We start from the raw sequence: 25003 nt of genomic DNA on the forward strand, positions 1-25003 counted from the left end.
ACTAAGACTGGGAAGCAATGCGTTTCAAAATGAAAGGAACACAGAATATTCAACAGAAAGGAAAGCAAGATGTGATTATTTATGTAAAAGCAGTGACGTTCCCATTTCTGGAGCTGTAACTATATGTTACAGATAAAGCAGTTCGTAGCAGCCTTTCCCGGTTTCACCTCTAGTTCGCGTAAATGGACCTCGTTTTCCACTGCAACTTTGTTTTTCTCATGACACTTTTGCACAGGGCCCTTCTCAATCCCTTCAAGAATTTCATGGACATTTCTGAATGCCGGAAGCTGTTCATGGCTCTCAAAGGAAAACAACGGCCCGCTCTTTCCTACAGCAGAGAATGAGCTTTTATCCCAGAATTGGGAAAGCGGGAGCTGTGGCAGCTTTTGCACGTGGAGGGGTGACCGAGGAGGGCGCTTCATCTCAGTGATTAAAATGCTAATGTTTCGTCTGAGAAGGAAAACCTTTGATTTTTATGAAAAGAATTCTCAGATGAAAGCATTTAATTTCTGTAAGTTACCGAAGACCTGACATATAACTCATCAAATGCCCCAACAGCAAACTAGGAAAATCACGCCTCATGTTTCCTGCTCCCGAGTGGCTTGTGTTTTCTTAGTCTTGATGGAAACAGATATTACACACCAGGTGTGGGTCATTTCAAGAGCTTTGCTGGGTGGGGCTGCAGGCTTCCCATGGGAACATTAGATGTCCCCCAAATTAATTACTGTTTTTATCAAAATAATGCATGCACCTTATTTTAAAGTCAGAGTATTGAAAAGATTATAATAAAAAAAACTCTGCCTTCCAGTTACACTGTCCAGTGGCATTTATTCCCACATTCATTCATTCAAAAATGCCTTGACTAGATTCAGATTTATTCATAAATCTGATCTATTTGTAAATTATGAAATTCATGCCCTGCCCTCAAGGACCTGGCGCCCCCGTCCCACCCCCTGCGGGGAGACAGCAAACACACACACGGAAGTCAGAGGGAGGTGAGTAAAGTGGGGTCAGGGGCGGGCACAGGTGAGGCGGGAGAAGGCCTGAAGGGAAAAGCATTCCAGGCAAGGGGAACAGAAAGCACGACAGCCCTGAGGTGGGGGGGGCCCAGGGGAGGGGGGCGTGAAGTGATCTAGCTTCACGTGGGCTCTTTTGGTTGGTTGTTCCTCTCCCAATGTCTAGATAACACGCGTATACTGCTGCTTCTTGATGCGTCCATTTTAGACACGGGCTCCTGACTCCTTGTTAAGGTAGGTGAGAATTTTGCTCTTCCCCACTTTTCTTTCTTTCTCCATATGCAGTTACATCAGAGGCCAAAGGAGCCAGGCCTTCCAAATCCCGAGTGCGAGTGCATTGAGATGTACCTGGCACCTCAGACTCCCCACCGGCAGCCCCTCTCAGGACACCCAGTAGGACAGGCTCCACCAAAATGAGGGAGTAACAGGAAAATGAAGGGGTGACAGTCAGAGAAGGCAAAGGAAACCCCAAGGAGGACAGCTGGCAGGGCTCCAGAAGGGAGGTGTTCAGAAGAAGAGTAGCTGGTCAATTACCTAACGCGTTTGAAGGCCTGGAAAATTATCTCGAAGGTTGGAGATAGATGTGCAGAATACGGAACAAAAGACAGTGTGTACTGACCAATACATGAAGTCATGTGAAGTGGTGTCTTCACAAACGGCAGCTATTGTCTGCGACCCAGCCCTGAGTTCCAGGGGCACCACAGCCAGGCCTGTGACTTACTGCGATTCCTAGCTGGGTCCCTCGGAGGCGGCTGAGGCCAGCCTAACAAGCCATCCAACTTGTGCCACGGTCCCCACCCATCTACCGCCACCGCACCTGGTGTGTTGTGAGCCTGTGGACGGCATGCGCCAGCTTTGTAGCTCCAGGCTAGCATTGCACCTGCACACTGGAGTCAATCAATGTTTGTTGAGTGAATATGTAAGTGAGTGGATGCTTTGATAGTGATTGCTTGGCACCATTGTTTGTTAAAGAGTTGGTATTATCTTGGAATGTAAGTTGGTGCAGCCACTATGGAGAACAGCATGGAGGTTCCTCAGAAAACTAAAAAACTGAGCTGCCGTATGATCCTGCAATCCCACTCCTGGGCATATATCCGGACAAAACTGTAATTTGAAAAGATACTTGCACCCCAGTGTTCATTGCAGCACTATTTACAATAGCCAGGACATGGAAACAAATTAAATATCCATCGACTGAGCAACGGATAAAGAAGATGTGGTACATATATACAATGGAATACTACTCAGCCATAAAAAAGAATGCAGTGATGCCATTTGCAGCAACATGGATGGACCCAGAGATGATCATACTGAGTGAGGTAAGTCAGAAAGAGAAAGACAAATACCATATGATATCACTTACGTGTGGAATCTAAAATATGACACAAATGAACTAATCTTCGAAAGAGAAACAGACTCACAGACATACAGAACAGACTTGTGGCTGCCAAGGGGGTGACGGGGATGGGGGAGGGTTGGAGTGGGAGTTTGGGGTCAGCAGGTGCAAACTATATAGAATGGATACACAACAAGGTCCTACTGTATATAGCACAGGGAACTATATTCAATATCCTGTAATAAACCATAATGGAAAAGAAAAAGAGTTGATGTTCTTAAACGTGAATGATGGCAGGTCTTCTATCAGTAGACCTGATAGAAGATCAGACTTGCTGATGGTGGGTAAGTGATGTTTACCGCTCCTGGTTGTTATAAAGGTAAGTAAGATGGGAACGAAAACACAAAGCCTTCTGCGTCTCGGGCACCTTATCAGTGTTAATTTACCCTTTGACCTCCTTCCTCCCCAATTAAAGCAGTCGCTAAATCCTGCTGGGGTCATCCTATCCCTGTGCTTCTGCCTTCGTTCCGCATCTCAGGTAGAGTGGGACCCTTGCCACTAGTGGTAAGTGAAAGAATTTCAGGAGGTACACGGACATTCTTTTTTTGCCACACTGCACGGCATGCGGGATGTTAGTTCCCTGGCCAGGGAGTGAACCCGCTCCCCTTGCAGTGGAAGTGTGGAGTCTTAACCACTGGATTGCTGGGGGGAAGTCCACGGACATTCTTATTTTATAGAACCGGCATATCAAACCTGCAACGACTTTTGATATAGTTGCTGAGGATAAGGCTCAATTAATTGGGATAAAAAGCATGCATCAATTAAAAATAGATATTAAGTAAGTAACAGTAGCGGTGCTGTCCACCTAAGACCAGAATTAGGAAGGAGGCACGCATGTGACTGGAGTTTGGAAATATTCTACTTCACGCCCTTATTGCATTTTTCAGGAATTTCCAAATAACACTGATGGCCAGGGTCGCCTTGGCAGGTCCTTCTGTGTTGGGGTTTGTTGTGAGGGTGGAGTGGAACCACAGGAAAGTATAATGAGAGTATCTCAAAGACCAATTCATACACTTGCCGAATGAGACAGATTGTACTCTGCTAAGTATGCTGAACATGGGAGAAAAGATTCAGGTGTCAGTGTTCAGGCACGAGTCTTAGTCTAACAGGATTAAAACATTTTACTATACATACGGCATTGATTTTCTTAATTTAAACAATCCAGGGAAAATCCTTCTTCCCTTTCATTCCTAGCAAGAGAATGTTCAGCTGGGGTCTCAAGGGTTTAACACGGAACAGGGGCTTAGATGATGTTCTCATCTTCCTCTTTTACCAGGTATATGCCTTGAAGCCACCCAAAGGAATTCTAAAAGAGAGACGGGCAGAAGGTCTTGGGTGAATCGCATGTTTGCAGCCTCTCGTGGTTGGGCACCAAATTCTGCCCAACAGAGGCTGAGGCCGCACTGGGTGGACAGGAGCACAGCTATTCTGTCCCACTGACCTTTGTATACGTTGTTTCCTTCTTGCATCGTATGAAGGAAAACACTCGGCGACATCTGCCAGCCCTCACCTTTGTCCTGTGAAAGCAGAATAATACACTTGTTAACTCCAGGCAGAGTTTACCTGTCGTGATCAGACAGTAAGAGGCACGTACATCGTGGTTGCTGTGGCTACAGAGAAGCACGTAGACTCTTTTCTGGTTTGTGCGGTGAAGGCCCAGCCCCTCGTCTGCCCACCTGGGCAGTTTCCCTGCTGACCAGTCTGAGCAGGGAGTGCTGTGTCCACCGACCAGGGCGGGGGTGGTCTGGAGACCTGGCTCTACCTTCAGGCTCCCTGGGGTACCCCACCCCGAGTTTGGTCCTGTCCTCTGATGCTCTGCTCCTTCCTTGCTCTGAAAGCTGATGCCCACCCACGTCCTGCCACCTCCTTCGCCATGTTCCCGTGACCCAGGTTTGCTGCTGCTCTCCGTCTGTGTTCTGCTCCGCCACTTGTCAGGTGGTGGTTTGCAGGAGCACCCGGGCTGCTCCTTTCGTGGCTTGCCTGTCCCCTCCCTGGGCCAGGAAGCCAGTCCTGAGCCCCAGCCTGAGCTGGAGGTCCTGCCAGCCTCCCTGCCCCGGGCCCCCGCTGCAGAGAGAGCCCGGCCACGCCACCCTTGGTCCCGGCTGCCCCTGTGCAGCCAGATCGGTGCTGCAGGGACACCGGCCACTGCAGCTGGAGGGTCTGCCCCGACCCCCAGCAGAAGTCGCCCTACACCACCAGGGCTGTTCCATGTCGTGAAGGGCCATACCTCGCCAAGCCCCATCTGACGTTTCTGGGCAATAATGTTTGTACTGTATTAAGAGTTTGGTGCCCGATGACCAAAATCCTGGCTATTGTCACCCCACAAAGGGCAAAAGGAAGGATGCTGGTCTACACCATGTCTATGGGGAGTTTCCCAAAGCAATCAAAGTGCTCTCTGTACAGCTTGAAGGAGGAGCGGCCATAAGACGGTGAGCATCTCTGGTGACTCTGGGCACAGGACATGCCCTCGTTTCTGGGACCCCACGTGCCATGGGCCGTGGTTCGGCAGCGCCCGTGTACCGGATCCCCGCCTACCTCTCCTCCCCTACTCCACGTGGCAGTCGGGAAGACACGTGAAATGAGCTCACGAGAGCGATGGGAGCTCCCAGGAAGAGGTCAGGGTGGCGGGAGGACTTTGCCTTCTGCGGGGGTGGGGTGACACGGGGGACCTGCTTGAACCACAGCTCACGGAACACGCAGGGGCTAACACAGCCTCCTCGCGAGGCCACCTGCCTTGCAGAAGCGGGGGGAGAACCTGGACCCAGAACTCCTGGGGGCTCCACACCTGTGGCGCAACTGACCCACCTTCCAGGACCCACAGGAAATCAAAGCTCACGGGGGAAGGAGCCCTACTCACTCACACGGCCCGGGACACCCAGGCATTCGGGAAGAATCAGCCCGAGAAGCACGGAGAAGACCAGTGCTGGAAAAAGCCATGTCCTTGGATGAAACAGATGATTCGTGGACAGAAAGGGGCATCTAAAATAGCTAATGAATACTCTCAGAGATATTCCTCATCTCTCTCCCCACCTGGGTATCATCAGGCATTCACGGATCTTTTGTAGTTTTTAGTCAGTGCGTTGCTGACGGACGTGCTGTTTCTCTTTTGGTTTTAGATACTCAGATCGTCCTGTATTTGGCCTCTGGGAGCCCCTACAGGTGGTGAGTGTGTGCCTTCATGGGTAGAGGTGGGGCGGGGGGAGGGAAAGCAAGGGGAGCATCATGGAAGCGCTTTCAGCAGAGGGACCAGTCCGTGTGAGTCTGAGCTGGAAGGCCGCGTTGCCTTTGGTAACTGGAAGTTAGTAGGGCAGGGGCGTACGGAACAGGGCCAGCAGACAGACAGAGACACAGAGACAGAGACACAGAGAGGGGACGGGCTTTGGAAGGCCCATGAGCCGTGTTCCTCAGAGAGTGTGAACTTGGTCTGAGAGCAGGGCAGCCACCTGGGGGTCCCCACAGGAGCCTGGCATGAATGGATCTGCCTGTCGGGTCATGACTCTGGCTGGAGCACGGGCACAGGCCGGAGGGGGTCAGGGTGCCCACGTATCTCTGACCAGAATTCATTTTCCCATCTTCTTCTGTGGAAAATTCTTCTTAGGTCTGAGGCAAATATCCCCTCCTCTGTGAAGCCGTCCGGGATTGTCCCAGATCAAAAAGACTCTCCCCTTGCTCAGCAGATCTGCTCATCCTTCCTGGCACCTGTTTCTCCATGCATGTTATGGGCTATTTGTGTGCCTGCCTTAGCTGCTCTCTTGGGCTGTGGGTCCCCATGGAGGAGGATTCCATCTTGCTGACGTTTTGTACCCCATATGGAACCAGCATCAGGCCTGTTCTCCAGGCGTTTAACGCACGTAAGTAAAAATAAGATTTATAGGTCTATTTGTACAGCTTTATTTCTATAATAAATATCAAGTTCTCAAGGGGAGTAAAACACTGTTAAGACCAGTTCTGGAAACATCTGATCCTGATTGCACAGAATGACAGTGGACGTTAGCGGTTCCCACGACTTTCCACATGGTAATGACATAACTGGCCGTCACAGGAGACACCTTTTAACCAGAGAAAAAGCACGATGGAACACGTCTGCTTTCCTTTTCAGAGATATTTCTTCCTTTGGTCAATAGTTCATTGGACATATCCTTTCCTTTGGTTGCTGTTTGAAGCACTTAATATCTTTCTCATTTCGACAATTATTGGGAGAGAGAAATTCCATGAGGAGGTGTTACCCTCTCAACTCCAAAGTCACTTTTTTTTTCTGAATCTTTCACCGTGAAGGGGTCATACAAGTACAGTTGCACCTGTCAATGGTGCCCGCCTTGAACAACATCCCTTTCTGATGGAAGCTTCTTGGGCACAACTCCCAGCGCAGCTGAGTGGCTGGAGAGTGTTCTAGCCAGAGAGACGCGCCTCTCCTGGAGCAGCCTGACCCCGAGGAGCTGGACTGGGCAGCCACACTGGCTCCCTCTGCACTGGCGGGGGCACACAGATGACAGGCAGGTAGGGGACTCTGCCTACAGGTGGTCCCAGCCACCATACAGCCTTCTTCAGAGAAGGGGGTGGACAGAAGAGCTGGTCCCGGTGGACCTGGGTCCTGTGACTCCCAGCTCCAGCCCACGCCAGCCAGGTCCTGAGCCCTCCACGCGCCCTGGCTCCATCTCACTGTCTGCTGACCTGAGTGCGCTGGTGTTGCCACCCAGTAGGCCCAGTGAGTCCCAATAAGAGACAGCGTCTTAGACATGTCCAGCCTTTGCATTCGTTCAGAAATGTTGTAAATATCACGGAAACTGACAATTTTTAGTAAGTTACCATCTATCGTGTGACATGGGTCCTTATACACAATTTTTTTCCTTAATCGTCATCAATGAGATAGCGATACAGAGAAAAATGCAGAGGATTCCACAAGATTTTTCATTGTCAAAGATCGTATCCTAGGTATTTGTCTTGGTGAAGTTAGGAGAGCAGACAGAGGTAAACAGTGTGCCTGGCCACGCCCCTCCCCAAATGTTAACCGTTAGGATGATTTCTAGCCTGGCTTAAAGAGGGACTCAGATGAAGAGAAGCCCTCTTGAAATTTTCTATTAGCCAACGTGTGCATCTGAGGTGGTCTGTGGGTGGAGGGACGGTCGGCACTTCACATTAGTGGTTAAGTGTCAAAATTCAAGTAGGGTCACAACTGTTCCGGTTTTTTTTTTTTTAATTTTTTTCGGCCACACCATGCGGCATGCGGGATCTTAGTTCCCCGACCAGGGCTCGAACCCTGCTCCCTGCAGTGGAAGCGCTGAGACTTAACCACTGGAAAGTCCCTGTTCCGTTTTTTTAAATTTTTTTTTTTGGGGTACGCGGGCCTCTCACTGCTGTGGCTTCTCCCGTTGCGGAGCACAGGCTCCGGACGCGCAGGCTCGGCGGCCATGACTCACGGGCCCAGCCGCTCCGCGGCATGTGGGATCTTCCCTGACTGGGACACGAACCCGTGTCCCCTGCTTCGGCAGGCGGACTCTCAACCACTGCGCCACCAGGGAAGCCCCTTGTTCCGTTTTTTAAATGGGTGTATGTGTTTCAGCATATACCTATTAACATACAAGTCCAAATGTCCAACTGATCGCTTGTGGCTTTCAGATTATCTGATGGTTCCCTTAGGGTCTCTGTCCTGGGGTAGGAGTGAGGCTGCTGTGACTGGGAAGAGGCTGATTACTTCCCACTGAGCTGAGAGTGAAATTATAATCCGCTTTTAGATCCAGAAGTGAAAAAATCATCCCAGAAGCTATCATCATTAAAAACTGCCTTTAAAAATAAACATGTATGAAAATAATGTGATGTCTCATGAAATTTGACTTGTAAAAATACTTCATCATCTCATGACTGTTTTCAAGCTTGCATTTAGAATGCCATTTGCCTTTTCTGCTCTCACATTCCATTGAGACTGGAGAATTAGTTACTCGACCTTTTTGGCCTTCCCCCATGAAAGATGTACGGCGGATCTGACAAAACCTACCATTTGAAGTCTAAAAATGTACAGCGATGTCCTCAATACATCTGTCCCAATTCTCTCTGTGGATGTCTAGGTTTAATTTTTGTCAGAAGGAGCTTCCCGGCTATTACTGTGGAATATACTACTTTCTCCCTCAGGCCATCCAGACCGCCAGCGTGTCTCCTTCCCCAGCCCACTCACCACCACCCAGGCTCTGCGCCCACCCCTGTAGGCCTCACAGGCCCCCTTTGCTGGGGAGCCACTCTTACCTCTGTCCACCTGGCTGACCTCCTTGCCCTTTAGGAAGACTTAGCTCAAGCTAACACTCAGCCTTCTCGTAGCTTAACTGACATGCTCCTGCTTAGAATCCTTACCTGTATCCTGACTTCACATCTCCACAGGACGTGACAATTAACAGTTACTGGAAATAATGTATCTTAAGAAACTATATATATATATATATATATATATACACACATAAAGAAATTTCTGGAAGGGTATATACACCAACATGTTAATGACCATTAACTTTGGGTCCTGGGTGCAAGGGCAACTTCTATTTATTTTTCTCTTTCTGCTAAGCAGTGATTCTTTTCCCCTCTCCGTTGAACACGTACTGCTTGAGTGACGTTATATAACGCTTGATGTGCTAATTAGATGAGCCTTGGCAGGGTAGGGCCAGGCCAGCAAAGGAATCCCGGGATCCTCCCGTCTTTAGCGCTTACTTCTCCTGGAAGGAAATCTCTATGACCTTTCCAGAAAGTCACAGTTTAGGAAATCAGGGTCCAGAGAACACAGTCCACCTGAATCAGTCTGGTTCTGGTCCGGGCGATACCCAGCTGGTGGGGTGGGACAGCTGTAGCAACCGAAGCCCGAGACGGTCCCCGTGTAAGTGGGTTCTCCACCTGCCTGTTGTCTTTGCATGTACCTCGCTGTGTCCTTCTTAGCTGAGCAGTGTCACACCAGTTTCAAACTTGCTTCCTGTTATACTGAGAAGACAGAGGCCATTTGAAAGCAATGGTCTCCCCTTCTCCACACTCTTCTCCCTTCTTCACACGCCTGTGTTTCTCCCGGCTTCTCCTCGACTGCTTTTTGCTGCCGAGAAACCTTGTCTTACTCTATTCGGCATCACCTCCTGATAATTTTAAGCTCTCCCAGGCCAGGGGCACTTTTCCCTTGGTCCCAGCACATTTAAGTTCTTCCCCATCTTAAAGTCCTCTCTCGACTAACGTCATCATGTTGCAACTTCTTGAAGGAGGTGTGTCCACCAGCTGCCCACATGTCTCAGCCAGAGTCCCCTGCCTGCCTGTCACCTGCCGCCCTTGCTCCGCTCTCCTGAAATAGTCCCAGTGATGCGCTCATCACCACACTTTCTTTCTCAAGCTTCCTCCTTGACTTTTCTGCGGCATTTGACACCGGTGGTCCCTTCTCTTTCAAGAATCTCCTGACTCTGCCTCCATCGTATTCTTAGTTTTCACTTCTCATGGTGAATGGACTGAGGGGAACAGAAGGGAAACGTTCCTTTCCTCCTTCTAGAAATTCACCCAGGTGGAAAATTAGATAGGAGCGGCATTGTGCTGAATTTCTCCCTGCGCCAGGCTTTCTCCATCTCCCTGGTTGGTTTCACCTCTTCCCCCTGCCCTCATAGATGGATGTAATCCAGATCCTCCAACATACACCCACACTGATTTTCCTAAAACCCACCCATCCTCCCGCCTTCACTAGGGTTTCCTGCACAGGGGCAACTCCTGCAACGACACCATGTCTTGACCCCCCCTGAGTTCATGCTGAACCTCTAGCTGACTGTCGGACGTCTACCTGGATGTCCCACCATCAAGGTTCTGAAGCCAGTTCCTGTTGCTCAAGACGCTTGGAAGCCACCTCAACTCCTGGTCTCCTTCTCCACCTCAAACAACCAGTCCACCAGGCTGGTTATCCTTTGCCATATCTCCTGCATCTTTTCCATGTTTTTCCGTCCACCACTTCCACCCTAGGGTCCTCACCCGAGTACTTCCTCATTCCTTCAGAAATAAATACTGCACAGCTCCTGAGTTTCAAGCGTTGTTAGGAGTGCTGATCAGAGTTACATTGGAGTCCGGGCACTCTGGCTGCCGCGGGAAGAAGAGATTGCAAGTGCAGCACAGGAGGTGGGGCAGCGGCCAGGAGATTTTGTTCCCCTGAGATGACGAGATGTGCATACACTCCTGTAGCTCTCCTGAGATGCCACCCCCTCCGGGAAGCCTCCACCTTTTCCAATGCTGATAGAGCCTCACTCTCTTTGAGTCTGCAGTGCTTCTCTTGGCCCTTCACTTAAACAACCCAATATGTCCTTTCCATATGCAGTGGTTTTTGAGCTTTTTAGAGGGAAGAATCCTTTGAAAACATAAAGAAAACCCATACACCTTCTTCCCAGGAGAATGCATCTCGCATAATTCCGTACAATTTCAGGGTGTGTATCCATAGGGTCCGTGTTCCCCGGGTTAAGAGCCCCTGCCTCTACACCCAGAAGCCTCTCACTTCCTTATATCCGCTCTCTTACTGCACTTCAGTGGACACAGAAGATGCTCGGTATGTATATTTCCATAATGAAATCCTTGCTCCTGATAGCAGCCTCTGGAAACCCATGACACTCACTTTTCCATCTGTGTGAAGTAGTGCAAAATTTGGTTTGAAATACTCTAAAATTATATAAGAACGTGGTTGGCTCCACGGTTCAATGTGGAGCACCTCCTTGGGCTAAGGGGCACTGTGGTCAGAGCGGCTGGGTGGCACTGCGGACAAACAATAGCTTTTCAAGCTAATCGTGCTGCATATGGATAGGTCCAAGGATCTTTCCAGAAGAAGTGAGCACCACGTCAGGTCATTTTATGGCTGGAGGAAACTTACAGAAGACTCCTTAGTATTCGCGTGAGCATGTGTCATGGGCAGGACAAAACCACTGAAAGTAGCTCCAAATGGTGGAACATTCGGAACATTGAAAAACAAGAAAGAGAAAAGAATTGTAGGGATGGATCACAGAGTGCTCTTTTTCTGTATTTTTGTTTCTAAAGCCAACATGAGGTCCAGAGTGAGGCAAATAAAATTATGTTGGTATTGAAATCATATTTGCAGAGATTGCTATTGGTCTGCAGAAAATGTCCTTCTGCCACCAGCATCTCCTCTATCAAAGCCCTCGTTTAAGGGGATCTCCTTACCTGCAATCCTCAATACTTTTAGAGATGGATTTAAAACAAAAGATTTCAAAGAAAGACACTTTTTCTTCTTACTGTTGAATTTTGAGAATTCTTTATATATTCTAGATACAAATTATTTGTCAGATATATAATTTGAAAATACTTTCTCCTAGTCTATAGCTTGTCTTTTTGGCCTCTTTACAGGGTCTTCTCTCTGTCCACCTTCTCTCTGCAGAAGTCTCTGCCAGGCCCCCCAAGGGATCACTCATTGCCTGCTGCAGCCTTTCCGGGTTCCACACACTGCATAGCTATCCTGGCCTCCTGTCATCCATGCTCTGAAGTTGTCCTCTGGTTCTGTGGCTTGGAGATTGCCTGGAATACTGCCCCCGCCCAGTCTTACAATCCACTCACCCTCCAGGCCCCTCCCAACAGCTACTCCCTGGATATTTATGCTCCTTTGCAAATGCATCCCAGTTCAGCTCCCCCTCTACCCAGTTCAGCTCCCCCCCTCTGTCCAGTGCTACTTCTCTCCCTCCCTCCCTTGCAGGTGATGTTCCCAAAAAAACACCTGCACGTTCTCCATCTCAGTGTTTCCAGGGAACCCATAGACCCCCTATTGCCCTACTGTTCTGCCTGCACCCGTAAAATTCTAATTTGTTCCAGAAGAAAAAAAAACCCAAACCCAAAAGACAGCTCACTTGATACAGTTAATTTTTAAAACCCTCCTCCACCTGGCAAGATAATTTTGAAGCAGTGCCTAAGAAAAGGGACAACTGGAAGAATTTCAATTTTATTCTAAGCATCTCTTCCTCTAAATATGCATGAGTGAGTTTGACACTTGCAAATTAAAATTCACTGTTAGTGAAGCTTGTTCCATAAAAATCTGAAACTATCTGCTACACAATCTGGTCTTTGTTGAGTGATAGTGTTTTATTAACTAGCTATTAAATAGTCACTTAATGATGAATGGTTTTGGACAAAAAAGCAAAGTTTGAGTACATCAGCATTTATGAAGTAGTTGCAAATGATGGGGAAAATCCTTCAGAATTACTTACAAATGAATTTATATGAAAAGTACAGGTCTACACAGTGACAATGTGATTATTAAAATGTGAAATGTTAATCTCTACGAAAGCTTGATACAATTAAATGATGTTGGTATGTTTCTTATAGATCAGATTGCCTTTTTCATTGACTTTTAAAGTCTTATTCTAAAATCATTCCTAAAGAATCAGGAAGCATTCCTGAGACCAGCTATTCAAATCCTTGTGTGGAAATTAGTATTTTGACCTGTAGAAAAAGACGTCTATTATTCATCCTGGTTAGAGGGTAAGGCAGGAAACAGAGGAAACGAGTTTTGTTTAACTTGCAGATACTGACTCACCCCTAACTCTAACCCCTAACCACAACAGCAAAGCTGTATGGTTATTCTTTGAGTATTTTTATAACACTTGGTCATCTCTCAGTTGCCAGCCCCATATATATAGTCAGAAAACTTGGGAAAGATCTCATATAAAAACATCTGAATATTTCAACTAATCTCCATAAAGGGAAAATAGACCCTTTTTAAAATATCACAAAGGTAACAAGGTTGAAAGCTTTGTAAGTCCATGAGACAGAGCAAATAGCTGGTCCCTTGGGTGGGGTTCCCTGGAAACACTGAGACGGAGGACGTGCAGGTGGCTTGTTGGGAATATCACCTGTAAGGGAGGGAGGGAGAGAAGTGGCACTGGACAGAGGGGGAGCTGAACTGGGTAGAGGGGGAGATGAATTGGGTAGAAGGGGAGCTGAGCTGGACAGAGGGGGAGCTGAACTGGGTAGAGGGGGAGCTGAACTGGACAGAGGGGGAGCTGAACTGGGTAGAGGGGGAGCTGAACTGGGATGCAATTGCAAGAGAGTGGTAGCTGATCCCACAGGGAGCCCAGGAGCTGGGAGAACACTTCAGAGTTGTCCTGGGAGGTGAGGGGCTGGGTCTTTGTACCCTGATGTGACTATCTTTTTTTTTTCCCCAAGATGATGCTATTTCTTCATTTCATTTCATTTATTTATTTATTCATTTATTTTTGGCTGCACTGTGCAGGCCTGCGGGATCTCAGTTCCCCAACCAGGGGTTGAACCCGTGCCCCCTGCAGTAGCAGCGCAGACTCTTAACCACTGCACCGCCAGGGAAGTCCCTAATGTGACTGTCCTTGAAGGCCCGTGCCCCGTGGCGGCGGCTCACTTCACTTGAAGCACCCCCCTAGACCCTGAACAGTTCCTGGGGAGGGACTAAGTGTGAGGGGTCAGCACCGCATCCTGGGTAGCTGGGGATTGAGCCCCTTGGTCCTGAAGGGGGCATCAGAGGGGCCCCATTCAGCATCCACTACAGTGGAGTGGGTTGTTCTCAACGTGAGTGGGGAGGGGTCTCTCTTCTTTTGTCCGCACAGCAAAACAATGGAGCACAGTTAGAGAGGCCAGGACAGCAGGGGCAGGTGCTTGATTTCCGCATATCACCGTGCAGGCGTGACCACTGGAAAGGACCCTCGCCTGCAGTGTCGGCCTCAATCAAGCCAAAGGATTTTAAACGTGAGGTTGGCTTTTATCACTTGCATCTTTGTGGACTTTGGGTATTGACATTTTATATTCACCATCACCCCCTCTCCCTTGCTCACAACTTCTGCCTCCTTGGTCCAATCACTCCTTGACTACATAGCCCGTCCGATTTCTCTCTCACTGTGATGCACGTACCAGACCCCAGGGAGTTGCTTCTCCCACAGAGAAATCTGCGAGTCTGCACGTCAGTGGGCATCCTCAGAACATGAGGATCATGGCCACGGCTACTCGAGCTAGACCTGGGCCTCTGCTTCTGGACAGTCACAGAGGGACACAACCTTTCGGGATCCACTCCGATTCAGATCAGGGTTTCGGTCAGCTGTGAAGCAGTATCTGTCTGGGCCAGCCACTACAGTGAACATATTCACGTTTTCAGACGACGCTAGCTTTCAGCCTGAATTCCATTTCCCAAAGAAGGAGTTTATGCAGAGAGAGAACCACCACGCTGGCAGTGGTCTCTCCACATGTTTGAGGGTGAAAACCCCTCCGATCGCACCCAGGACAGCAGCACCCCCCTGCCCGCCCACCACCCAGCAGCCCCATGGCACAGGGCATGCCCGGCCCGTAGTGACTCTGAACTCTGCTTTCCTTTGGGTAGTAAGAAACAAGTCCTGTTAAAACAGGTCCAAGATGTCGACGTGAAGTGATAAATTGAAATGAACACACTTTGGTGAAAGCAGACACAATTATTTTGACTTTGTAGTGGTCACTTAGTTTGCCAAGAACCGTTCCTTATCTCTACCCTTGAGAAAAGATGAGTGGAATCATTTATCTTGAAGAATGAAAATTCAAGGCTATCACATTTGTGAATAATGTAAAGTATCTGAGTTGTTGAAACCACTCCTTATCCTCATAGGTATTTATGAGTCATAGAAAAGATGGCAACAGTTGACCAACATGAAAAAAAACCTGAAGATGTGGTACATACATACAATGGAATATTACTCAGTTATAAAAAGGAACAAAATTGGGTCATTTGTAGAGACGTGGATGGACCCAGAGGTTGTCATACAGAGTGAAGTAAGTCAGAAAGAGAAAAACAAGCATCGTATATTAACGCACAAATGTGGAATCTAGAAAAACGGTACAGATGAACTGGTTTGCAGGGCCGAAACAGAGACACAGATGCAGAGGACAAACGTATGGACACCAAGGGTGGAAAGTGGCGGGGCGGTGGTGGTGGGATGAATTGGGAGACTGGGATTGACATATATACACGAATATGTATAAAATAAATAACAAATAAGAAAATAAATTGTCAGCTTTCATAAAAAAAAAAAAAGAAGAAAAAAAGGAAAACAGCTGGTAGATAGCATGGTTCCCAAGGAAACGAGTGACTATAGTCTCAACAAATTTGAGATTATTCCACAGATTTAAAGCAAAAAAGCAAAAAAATCCCCAAATTCCAAATACGTTACCTTATTTTTTTCCTTTGTTTCTTTCTTTTCCTTTCCTTTTTTGCCTTTTTTGGGTTTCTCTTCCCCTTTCTTCTTTTTGGTTTTTTCCTCCTCTTCTTGGCTTGCAATAATATCCTCGATAACCTGGTAAAAAACAAAATCATCGTGGCTTTTTCATAGAGTTGGATCGAGATGAGGACTATTTTTCCCATCTGGAAGGAAGTATTTGTGCAGTGTCCCTCCTCTGCCCTGCTCTGGGCCCACAGACCCAGCCCTCCTAGCAGCATTGGTCTCCCTCCTGCCATCTGCCTTTGGCTGGATTCATCAGTGGAGGCAGCAGTGGGATCTTGGAGGGCAGATATATAGAGAGGGTGGACATTTCTGAACCAATTCCCTGTGGGTTCAGAGCTGCTCTGGCCCCCAGGGATTCCACGAACACCAGGAAAGGTCTCGGCTCCGTCAGCATCTCAGCCGCAGCCCAAGCACCGGCCCACGCACACCCCTTCCCCAGATCCCAGCCAAGAACTCCTGCTTGGACTCCATATATGATCATGCGTCTCTCCTCAGAGTTGGTGTCTTTCACCTGTGATTTAATTTGTATTTCCTACGAAAATCCATTTGTTCTCCTAAAATGTAAAATATTGGTTAAAAAATACCTGGTTCACATAGGATTAGCATCACCGGAGAATTAGTGGAAGTCTGTAAAAAGCTATATAATTCCATTCAATACAGCAGGTATTTACTGAGCTCTCTCCCACTGTGAATTCTGGGAGGTAGGATGGTGACCGTGATGGGACACATAGCCTGTTTGACCCTCGGGCTCTGCTCACCACTGGTCACGTGACTGAGACAAGCAGGATAACCTCTCTGAGCCTCAGTTTCCTCAGTTTTAGAATGAAGTCAACACTTCCGTCCACGGCACTAATGATTGCCAGGCATGGCTCTAAGAGCGTCACAAAGACGAGCTCAGTTACTGCCGAGCACAGCCCACGGGTGGAAGCTGTTAGCGACCTGTTTTATCGATGAGGGAAATGGGGCGCAGAGCGTTCAGTCCCACGGTCAACACACACAGCTAGTAAGTGGCTTGAGCCGGGATTCAAACAGGTGCTAACCGGGATGACCTGCATAATGTAGAAGGTAAAGAGGCAAGATGCTGAACGATACCTCTAAATTTATCCTTCATTGTGAAATGCATCTAGTGAAACAAAAAAATGATACTTGACGGTTACGGTTTCAGGATACATACACACACAGTCAAAGTGTAAGAAATGTGAGGGAATGATAAACACCAAATTCAGCACAGTGGTTACTTCTGGAGAGCAAGGTATGCACTTCAAAAAAAGGGCTAATATCATTTCACCCCTAGTGTGTTGTACTTAACCATCCTCCTGGGATCAAGCCTGCTTTGATTCTGCCTTGCTGTGATTTGCTAAAATGCTGAAGTTTATTTTCTAGTATTGTATTTTTGAATTTATAGCTATGTTGTTTTTAGGAGCTTACTTCGTACCTTTAAAAGTGTTCAAAACAGCTTTATCATGAACAAAGCAGACTATTCAGGCAGCATCTGGACTTAAAAAAATAAAACCTACAGTCATGTGTCTAACTCCACACCATCCTCAGGCTCACCTGTCCCCTAGGCTCTAATGAAGATTCTGCAGGGGCGGGGGGCGCTCAGCGAGGGGGCACTGGGGAGTTGAGGTGACGTATATGTTGTGCACATTATTTGGTAATAAAAAGGGTGTCTTTAGATAGGATTAAAAGTCCCTTGTTATCAGAATAGTAATTTTTTCCTTGGGGATCAGGCTCACCTCCACTCATAGAACCAAACTGTGGCTGCCAGGACTTTTATGCTCTGGTGCACTTATGGAAAATGGACATGTTTTGGTTCTTGGAAGTTTGGAAACTTTCAGAAACTTGAATATATATATATACATATGCATCTGAAAAGAGGATAAAATCCTTATTTGTGAAGCATAAAATTCAGTGTATCGATTGCATCAACAGCATTGTTTGTTCCCTCTAGATCTTTACCCAATTTACTATTTTGAATAGATAAAACATTTACACCATCCACACTTCAGAAGTTACGAAAGAGCATGTAGTGAAATGTTTCCTCCCCATTCGTCACTTATTTGACCATTCTCCTACCAATGGAAATTAAGGTTATTTCCAATCTTTTGCTATTACCCACAAAGCTGCCATGAATCAACGCATGCAAATGTCATTTTGCAAGTGTGCGCGCATACGTGCAGGATAATTCCCACGAGGAGAAACGCTGGATCACGTGCACATACAGGTATAATACCATCAAACGGCCTCCACCGGGTTCTGCTGATTTACACTTCTGCCAGCGATGCCAGCAACTACGCATTTCCCCACACGCTCACCGACATGGCGCTTATGTTTGCCAGTTGAACGGGTGAAAAATGGCATGTTGTTGTATTTGTTTTGGGGTTCTTTTTTTAGGTGTCAATATGGAATTTATTTTGCTCGTGCTCTTCAACTATAGCAAAACCTCCCCAAATTAGAGGTGCACTTTAGTGCCTATTAAGTCAGCCATCACGTTTTTGGTAAACTAAGGGGACTAAAGGTCATATCTGGCCTGCTACCTGTTTTATTTTTCTTTTTGAAAATACATGTGTAACTTTATGGAAGCATATTTGACATTTTCTACGTTTACCCATTTCACGTGTACAATTCAATCATTATTTAGTAAATTTATCAAGTTGTGCAAACATCACCATAAATCATCTTTAGCACATTTCCATCACCCCACTACTAAGATCCCCTCATGTCCATTAATTGTTAATCTGTCTTCCCTCTCCTGCCCTTCTCCCCAGGCTCTAATCAACTTTCTGCTTCCACAGATTTACTCTTTTTGGACATTTCATATAAACAGAATTGTATACTATGTGGTCTCTCATGTCTGGTTTCTTTCACTGTGTATCATGCTTTTGAGGTTCCCCCAAGTTATAGCATGTATAAATCGTTTGTTCCTTTTTCATGGCTGAATAATATTCCATTGCATGGATCTACCACATTCCACCCACCCATTCACCAACGGATGGATATTTAGGTTGTTTCAAAATTTTGGCTATTATGAGTAATGCTTCTATAAATATTCACATACAATTTTTTTTTTTTGCATGGACATATGTTTTCATTTCTCTTGGATAAAGTCCTAAGAGTGGAAGTGCTGAGTCATTTGGTCAATTTGTATTTAACTTTTAAAAAATTGACAAACTGGTTTTCCAAAGTGGCTGCACCACTTTACATCCCCACCAGCCATGTGGGGGGATTGCCTCTTCTCTACATCCTCAACATTTGTTATTGTCTTTTTTTTTTTTTTTTAATTACAGCCATCCTACTGGTTGTGAAATGGTACCTTATTATAGTTTTAACTTTCATCTTCCTAATGACTAACGGTGTTGAGCATCCTTCCATGTGCCTATTAGCTATTCATATATATTCATTTGTGAATTGTCTATTCGAGTCTTTTGCTCATTTTTTGATTGGAATGTTTGTCTTATTATTGAAATGTAAGAGTTCTTTGTACATTCTGGATACAAATCCTTTATCAAGTATAAGTTTTCAAATACCTTCTTCCAGTCTGTTCTTGTATTTGCATTTTCTTAATGGCATCTTTTGAAGCCCCAAAGTTTTAAATTTTGATGAGGTTTAATCTATCAATTTTGTCTGTCAGTGTAGCTTTAATTTGCATTTCTCTTATACGTGTGAGGTTGATTATCTTTTCGTATGTTGAACATCTTTTATTATGTTTCAAATCCATTTAGATTTTCATTTCTGAGAACTGTTCATATCCTCTGGCTTTAAAAATATTGGGTTATTGAGTTTTTTCTTATAGAGCTGCAGGAGCTCTTTATATATTAGAAAACTGATCTCTTATCTGTGATGCTCATTACAAATAATTCTTGCAGTGTGTCATCTGTCATTTGACTTTACTTGGTGTCGGTTTTGCCATGCAGGTTAAAAATTTTTTTTAATGTAGTTTAATTTATGTTTTTTTTCTTCTATGTCTCCTGGGTTGTGCGACAGAGGTAAAAAGTCTTTCCCACTCTGAGGTTATGACATATTTCTTTGTTGGCTGCTTCTGGTCTTTTGTGTTTTTGTTTTGTTTGACATTTAAATCTTTGCTCCATTTGGAATCATTCTGGGCTAAAGTATCAAGAGATAGAGATTAATTTTCTTCTTTTCCAGTTGACAACCTGGTTATTATAATACCATTCATTAAATGGTCTTTTTTCTTTTCCTTCTGCAAGAAAGATGAGATGCTTCTTTATTATATACTAAATTTCCATGTGTATTTGGATATATTTCTTGATTTTCTTTTCTTTTTCATTTAGTCATGTGCCTGTATCAATGGGCTCTTTAAAACATGTTTTAATAACTGGCAGGGCTGGTTCCTCCTCATTACCCTTCGTTCTCAGAATTTTACTAGTTATTCCTGGTTATTAACTTTCTACCTAAAGTTTAGAATCAAATTAGTCACCCTCTGCATACCTTGACTCCCCACTCCAACAAAATGCTATTGGTATTTTTATTTGGATCATACTACATGTATAGATGATGTTTGGGAGTGTTGAAGTATTTATAACATTGAGTATTCCTACCTAAGAACACAATATGGTTTCCATCTGCTCATTTTCATTCTTCAGAATGTTTTAAGCTTTTCTTCCCATAGAACACACATTTATTATCAAATTTATTCCTGGATATTTTATCTTCGTGTCATTGCTGCCATTGTAAATGGACTCTTTTTTTTTTTTTTTTTTTTTTGCGGTACGCGGGCCTCTCACTGTTGTGGCCTCTCCCGTTGCAGAGCACAGGCTCAGTGGCCATGGCTCACAGGCCTAGCCACTCCGTGGCATGTGGGATCTTCCCAGACCGGGGCACGAACCCGTGTCCCCTGCATCGGCAGGCGGACTCTCAACCACTGCGCCACCAGGGAAGCCCTAAATGGACTCTTTTAATATATTTTCCATGTAGCTGCTGTTTGAACGTCGAAAAGCTTTCTCTTTCTGCATATTAATTTTGTAACTCCCCGTCTTACTTCTCATATTGTTTAAGGCGTTTTTCAGTTTATTCTCTTTGCTTTTCTAAGTACAGAACATATCTGCAAAAAGTGACCATTTCCCCTCTTCCATTCCAATTCTCTATCTCTACATTCTTCCTCTTGTGTAATAGTGTTCAATAGATCCTGTGGGTCAATGGTGATAATGGCCATCCTTGTATTTTTCATGACACCAGTGGAAATGTTTCTTGTGAATTTCATTAAGCATGATATTAACTTTTGAACTAAGAAATATTTTGTCATGTTGAAGAAGTATCCATATATTCCATTTTTTGTTTTATTTTTTAATATCAAGACAGGGAGTTGAATTTGTAAAATGCCCTTTCAGCACCCACAGTGATGAGCTTATGGTTTTCCCTTTTGGATCTCTTTACATGATGCAATGTATTCACAGAACATCCAAAACACAACAGTGCTTGCGTTCGTGAGTAAACACCACTTGACTGTAGTGTTTCGCTAATGTTTCACTTTGAATTTTTGCATTTATGCTCATAAGGAAGACTGACCTGGGGTTCTATTTGTATTCCATCTTTTGGGGGGCTTGGCATCAATGTGATTATGCTCACTTCAGAAAAAGTATTTGCACCGTTTTGTTTTTACAAATAGAAATTTGACTGTTTACGTGTATGTTATAGTGATTATGTTTGGTCTATCTCTTCTGCCTCTTCCCCTTCCCTCCCACCTTCTCCTCTTCCTTTCTTCCTCTCCCTCCTGCTCCCTCTCCTCCCATTAGTAACAATTGCTAAGACTTTCTGAATGATTTCAGGGTGCCAAGCTCTGTTCTGAGTACATTACGTGTATCATCTCATCTAATTATTGCATCGGCCCAGGGAGGCAGGTGTTTTTAGCATCTCCATCCGCAGACAAGAAAACTGAGACGCAGCGGGGAAGTCGCTTGCCTAAGGCTGCAGACCTAGTGGAACTCAGATTCTTCACCACGATGCTGTCCTGACTCTTCAGTCATCTGCCTTTTAAAGTCATGCTGCTTTGGGGCTCCCTTTGTTTGATTTTAGTGTACGTGTTAACCAGACATCTTCTGTTTTCTTTTGCTTTTAGTTTGACTGGACATTAACTCTACTTCTGAGAGTTTCTGATGGACAATTTAGACATTCCACCAACATTCTTAATTCTATAATTGTTACCTTTAAAAACTAACATGAAACATGTCTGGCTGCTTGTCATGGGCTTTCAAGACACAACTTGTGCCGGATGATTTAGCTGGAGGGACAAGACCTAAACATGTAAAAAAGTGAAATAACATCACATCAAAATGACAGTCACTCAAGGGAGGGCTCGAACTGCCAACAAGAGGGTGGTTATTAAGTGGTCACACAGTTCAGGGGAGAAGGACAGGAGGGTGGAGAGAAGGCTTTGGGAGCTGATGTTGGCTTTTGACAGGGAGTTGGGAGAAGAGCTCTTCCCCTTGATCCTGAGGGCTCAGGCAGGGAAGCAGAGGAAGCCAGGGATGCTGACTGTGGCGTCAGTAGTGCTGACAAAAACCTCATCTACAGCATGGTTTTTACTGCTGCTTAGTTAATGTTTCACGTTACTTAACTAATTCCCTAGTAACGAACATCAGCCTGTTTCTTCTCTGTCAATGCTGTGAACAGTGCAGACAAGAACAGCTGTTTCAGTCACCTATGGCAAGTATCAGCAAACCATATCACATGGGCCAAATCTGGCCTGCTGCCCATGTTTGTAAATAAAGCTTTATTGGAACACAGCCATGCCCATTCATTTACATATTGTCTCTGCTTTCATGTTATAATAGCAGAGTTGAGTAGTTGCAGCAGAGACTGTATGTTCCACAAATATTTACTATTTTGCTGCTAATAGAAAAAGTCTGTTGTTGCCCATCTATGGCAACTTGTTTCTATTTTTTCCTTAGTATAAATTCCTTGAAGAGCATTTATGGGTTAAAGGGTATACGCAGTAAATATTTTGATATTTACTTGGCCCATGGCCCTCAAAAAATGTCATGCTAATTTATGTATCCAGCCACAATGTGCGAGAGTGACTTTTTTCCACACGCTCACCAACTCCAATTATTATCACAAGTTAAAAGTTTTAGCAATCCTATAGGTGAAAAGAGATACAGTAACATTATATTTAAATTTCTTTCCTAGTGAGTTAAAATTTTTTTAAATTATTTTAATATTTTTTGCCTTTTCTACTGAGGTGTTCAGATTTTTCTTATTACTAAGAACTCTACATATGAAAGATACCTAACGTCAGCTACGTTGCTAATATTTTCTCCATTTTATCACATGATTTTAATTTCATTTATGATATTTTTTGCTATTTAAGCTTCATTTAGTCAGAGATGTCAGCTTATTCTCTTTATGATTTCTGCCTATGGTGATATACTTATAAAACTACTCCCCATTATTATTAAATATCAAACAATTTCTACTGGTAATTTGTGGTTTAGTATTTTACATGTAAATACTTAATGCATCTGAAATTTATTTTGTATATTAAGGGAGGTAAAGCTCAACTAATTTCCTCAAATGGAGAGCCAGTTGTCCCAATGTTATTTATTGCATAGTTAATCCTTCTCCACTTAGGTCAGGATTATATTTCTGAATTCCAACTAGTACCTGAATCAATTTCTGAGCACACTATCCTGAAGTCAGATTATCTGGGTTGGAATCTCAGCTCCCCAACTTATTAACTGTGAATCTGGCCAAATGGCTTGATCTTCGTGGGTTGGGAGGATTGAATGAGTTATAATTTACATAATGTTCTTTGCATAGGACCCAGAACAGAATATTTGTCCAATAAATGCTGCACATGACATACTATTTTTGTTATTGCTGTTATCTGTCTACTCCTTTCCCAGTACCGTGATGGCTCAATTACTTTATAAATTGATTTATATCAAGTAGGGCAAGTTCCCTTGATTACAGTTCTTTTTCATAAACTTTTTGGATATTGTCATGCATTCATTCTTCTCTATAAACTTGAGAATAATTTTGTCAATAAAAAATTGTTTTGATTTTATTGGAATTGCACTAACTGTATAAACAATGGAAAGATAATGTGTATTTTATTGAATCCTTCTATCCAGAGAAACAAACCATCAGTCTATTTATTCACGTCTTCTTTCATTTTCTTCAGTGAATTTTGTCTGTATAATTCTGTACAACTCTGCATAATATGTCAATATAATTTTTCGATAAGTTTGTGTTTTCTAGGAATATAATCACATAATCTGAAAACAATAATAAAATCACCACTTTTTAAATATCTGTAACTTCTTTTCTTTTTCTTATGTTATTGCATTTGTTAGAACTTCCAGAGAGTATTAACTAATAGTGCTGATAGCAATTATTCTTTTCTTGAGTTTCACTTTTAATGGTCATGCTTCTAAACGTTTCACTGTTGAGTAATGCAAATCTTCTCTTGGTTTCTATGATAAATACTCTGAGGTTAAGAAGAGTGTTCCTATTTCTGGTTTATTAAGGCATTTCTAAAAGCAGCTTTGGATGTCAATCATCAAATGCCACTAGAACATCTACAGAGATGGTCCAAGGGTGTTTCTCTTGAAGAGCATTAATATGGCAAAGAGCTGAGTCTTGACAGGCAAGCAGGAGCTAAGCAGAGGAGGAAGGGCAGAAGGCATCCTGGAGTGAGGGGAGAGCATAAGATGTACAAAGGCACTAAAGGGGCAGCAGCGTGAGCAGCGAGGAGGACGAGCAAGTGGACCGCTGGAGTTGACGGTGTGAAGATGGGGTGACGGGGACAGGAAATGATACTGGGAGGCAGGCAGGGACCAGAACATAAAGGGTTCCTGGAATCGAGCTGCTCATCACTGACTAAGAAGATGAGACTCCTGTGATGTCACATCACTTTCAAAGACAGGAGAAAGCATGGATTCATCTAAAAAATTTTGTAAGCACCTTAGTGGACAAACAACCAAAGTACTTCCAGGTAAACATCTGCAGGGAAATAACCAAGACCTAATAACACTGCAAAAGTCATTATCTCTGAAGTTTAAAGAAATGCGATTATGATATATTTACATTTTATTTCTCACGCATACTTGTACCTGTTGTCGTGTCTTGTTGGAAAAAATAATAGCGGAACCTCCTTCTTCTTCTGTAGGGTAGTTGGGAAATGTGCCCGTTAAGTTCCTGAGGAGGAAAAAAGGCAGAATGAACATCCATGAGCACAGCCCTCTCTGCTGCATTCCCCACTAGCTGGCTCTGGTCAGGTTCACTGAAATGAGTGACAGTTATTAGGAGAGGGGCCCCCTGCCAGTTGCTGGCCAGACATCCGGTCTCTAAGAAGCAGAAGGACCTGGTGACATTCAGGAACAGGTTTCCTTCCTCAAGGCAGTTGTGACTGTGAGACAGACACACCTCTC

General features: G+C 44.8%; 1 protein-coding gene across 1 annotated transcript in view; it reads right to left on the reverse strand.

The window, feature by feature from the left end:
• The window catches only part of IQCA1 (IQ motif containing with AAA domain 1), a 170513-nt gene that overhangs the window by 81583 nt on the left and 63927 nt on the right, over nt 1-25003 (reverse strand). The window contains exons 7-9 of the mRNA XM_004262558.3: nt 24686-24770; nt 15564-15686; nt 3854-3929 (exon numbers count right to left, since the gene is read on the reverse strand). Of these exons, the coding sequence (XP_004262606.1) occupies nt 3854-3929; nt 15564-15686; nt 24686-24770 (284 nt within the window). The remainder of the gene's footprint in view (nt 1-3853; nt 3930-15563; nt 15687-24685; nt 24771-25003) is intronic.

Source organism: Orcinus orca, chromosome 7, assembly GCF_937001465.1.
Source record: "Orcinus orca chromosome 7, mOrcOrc1.1, whole genome shotgun sequence".
Classification (NCBI taxonomy): Eukaryota; Metazoa; Chordata; class Mammalia; order Artiodactyla; family Delphinidae; genus Orcinus; species Orcinus orca.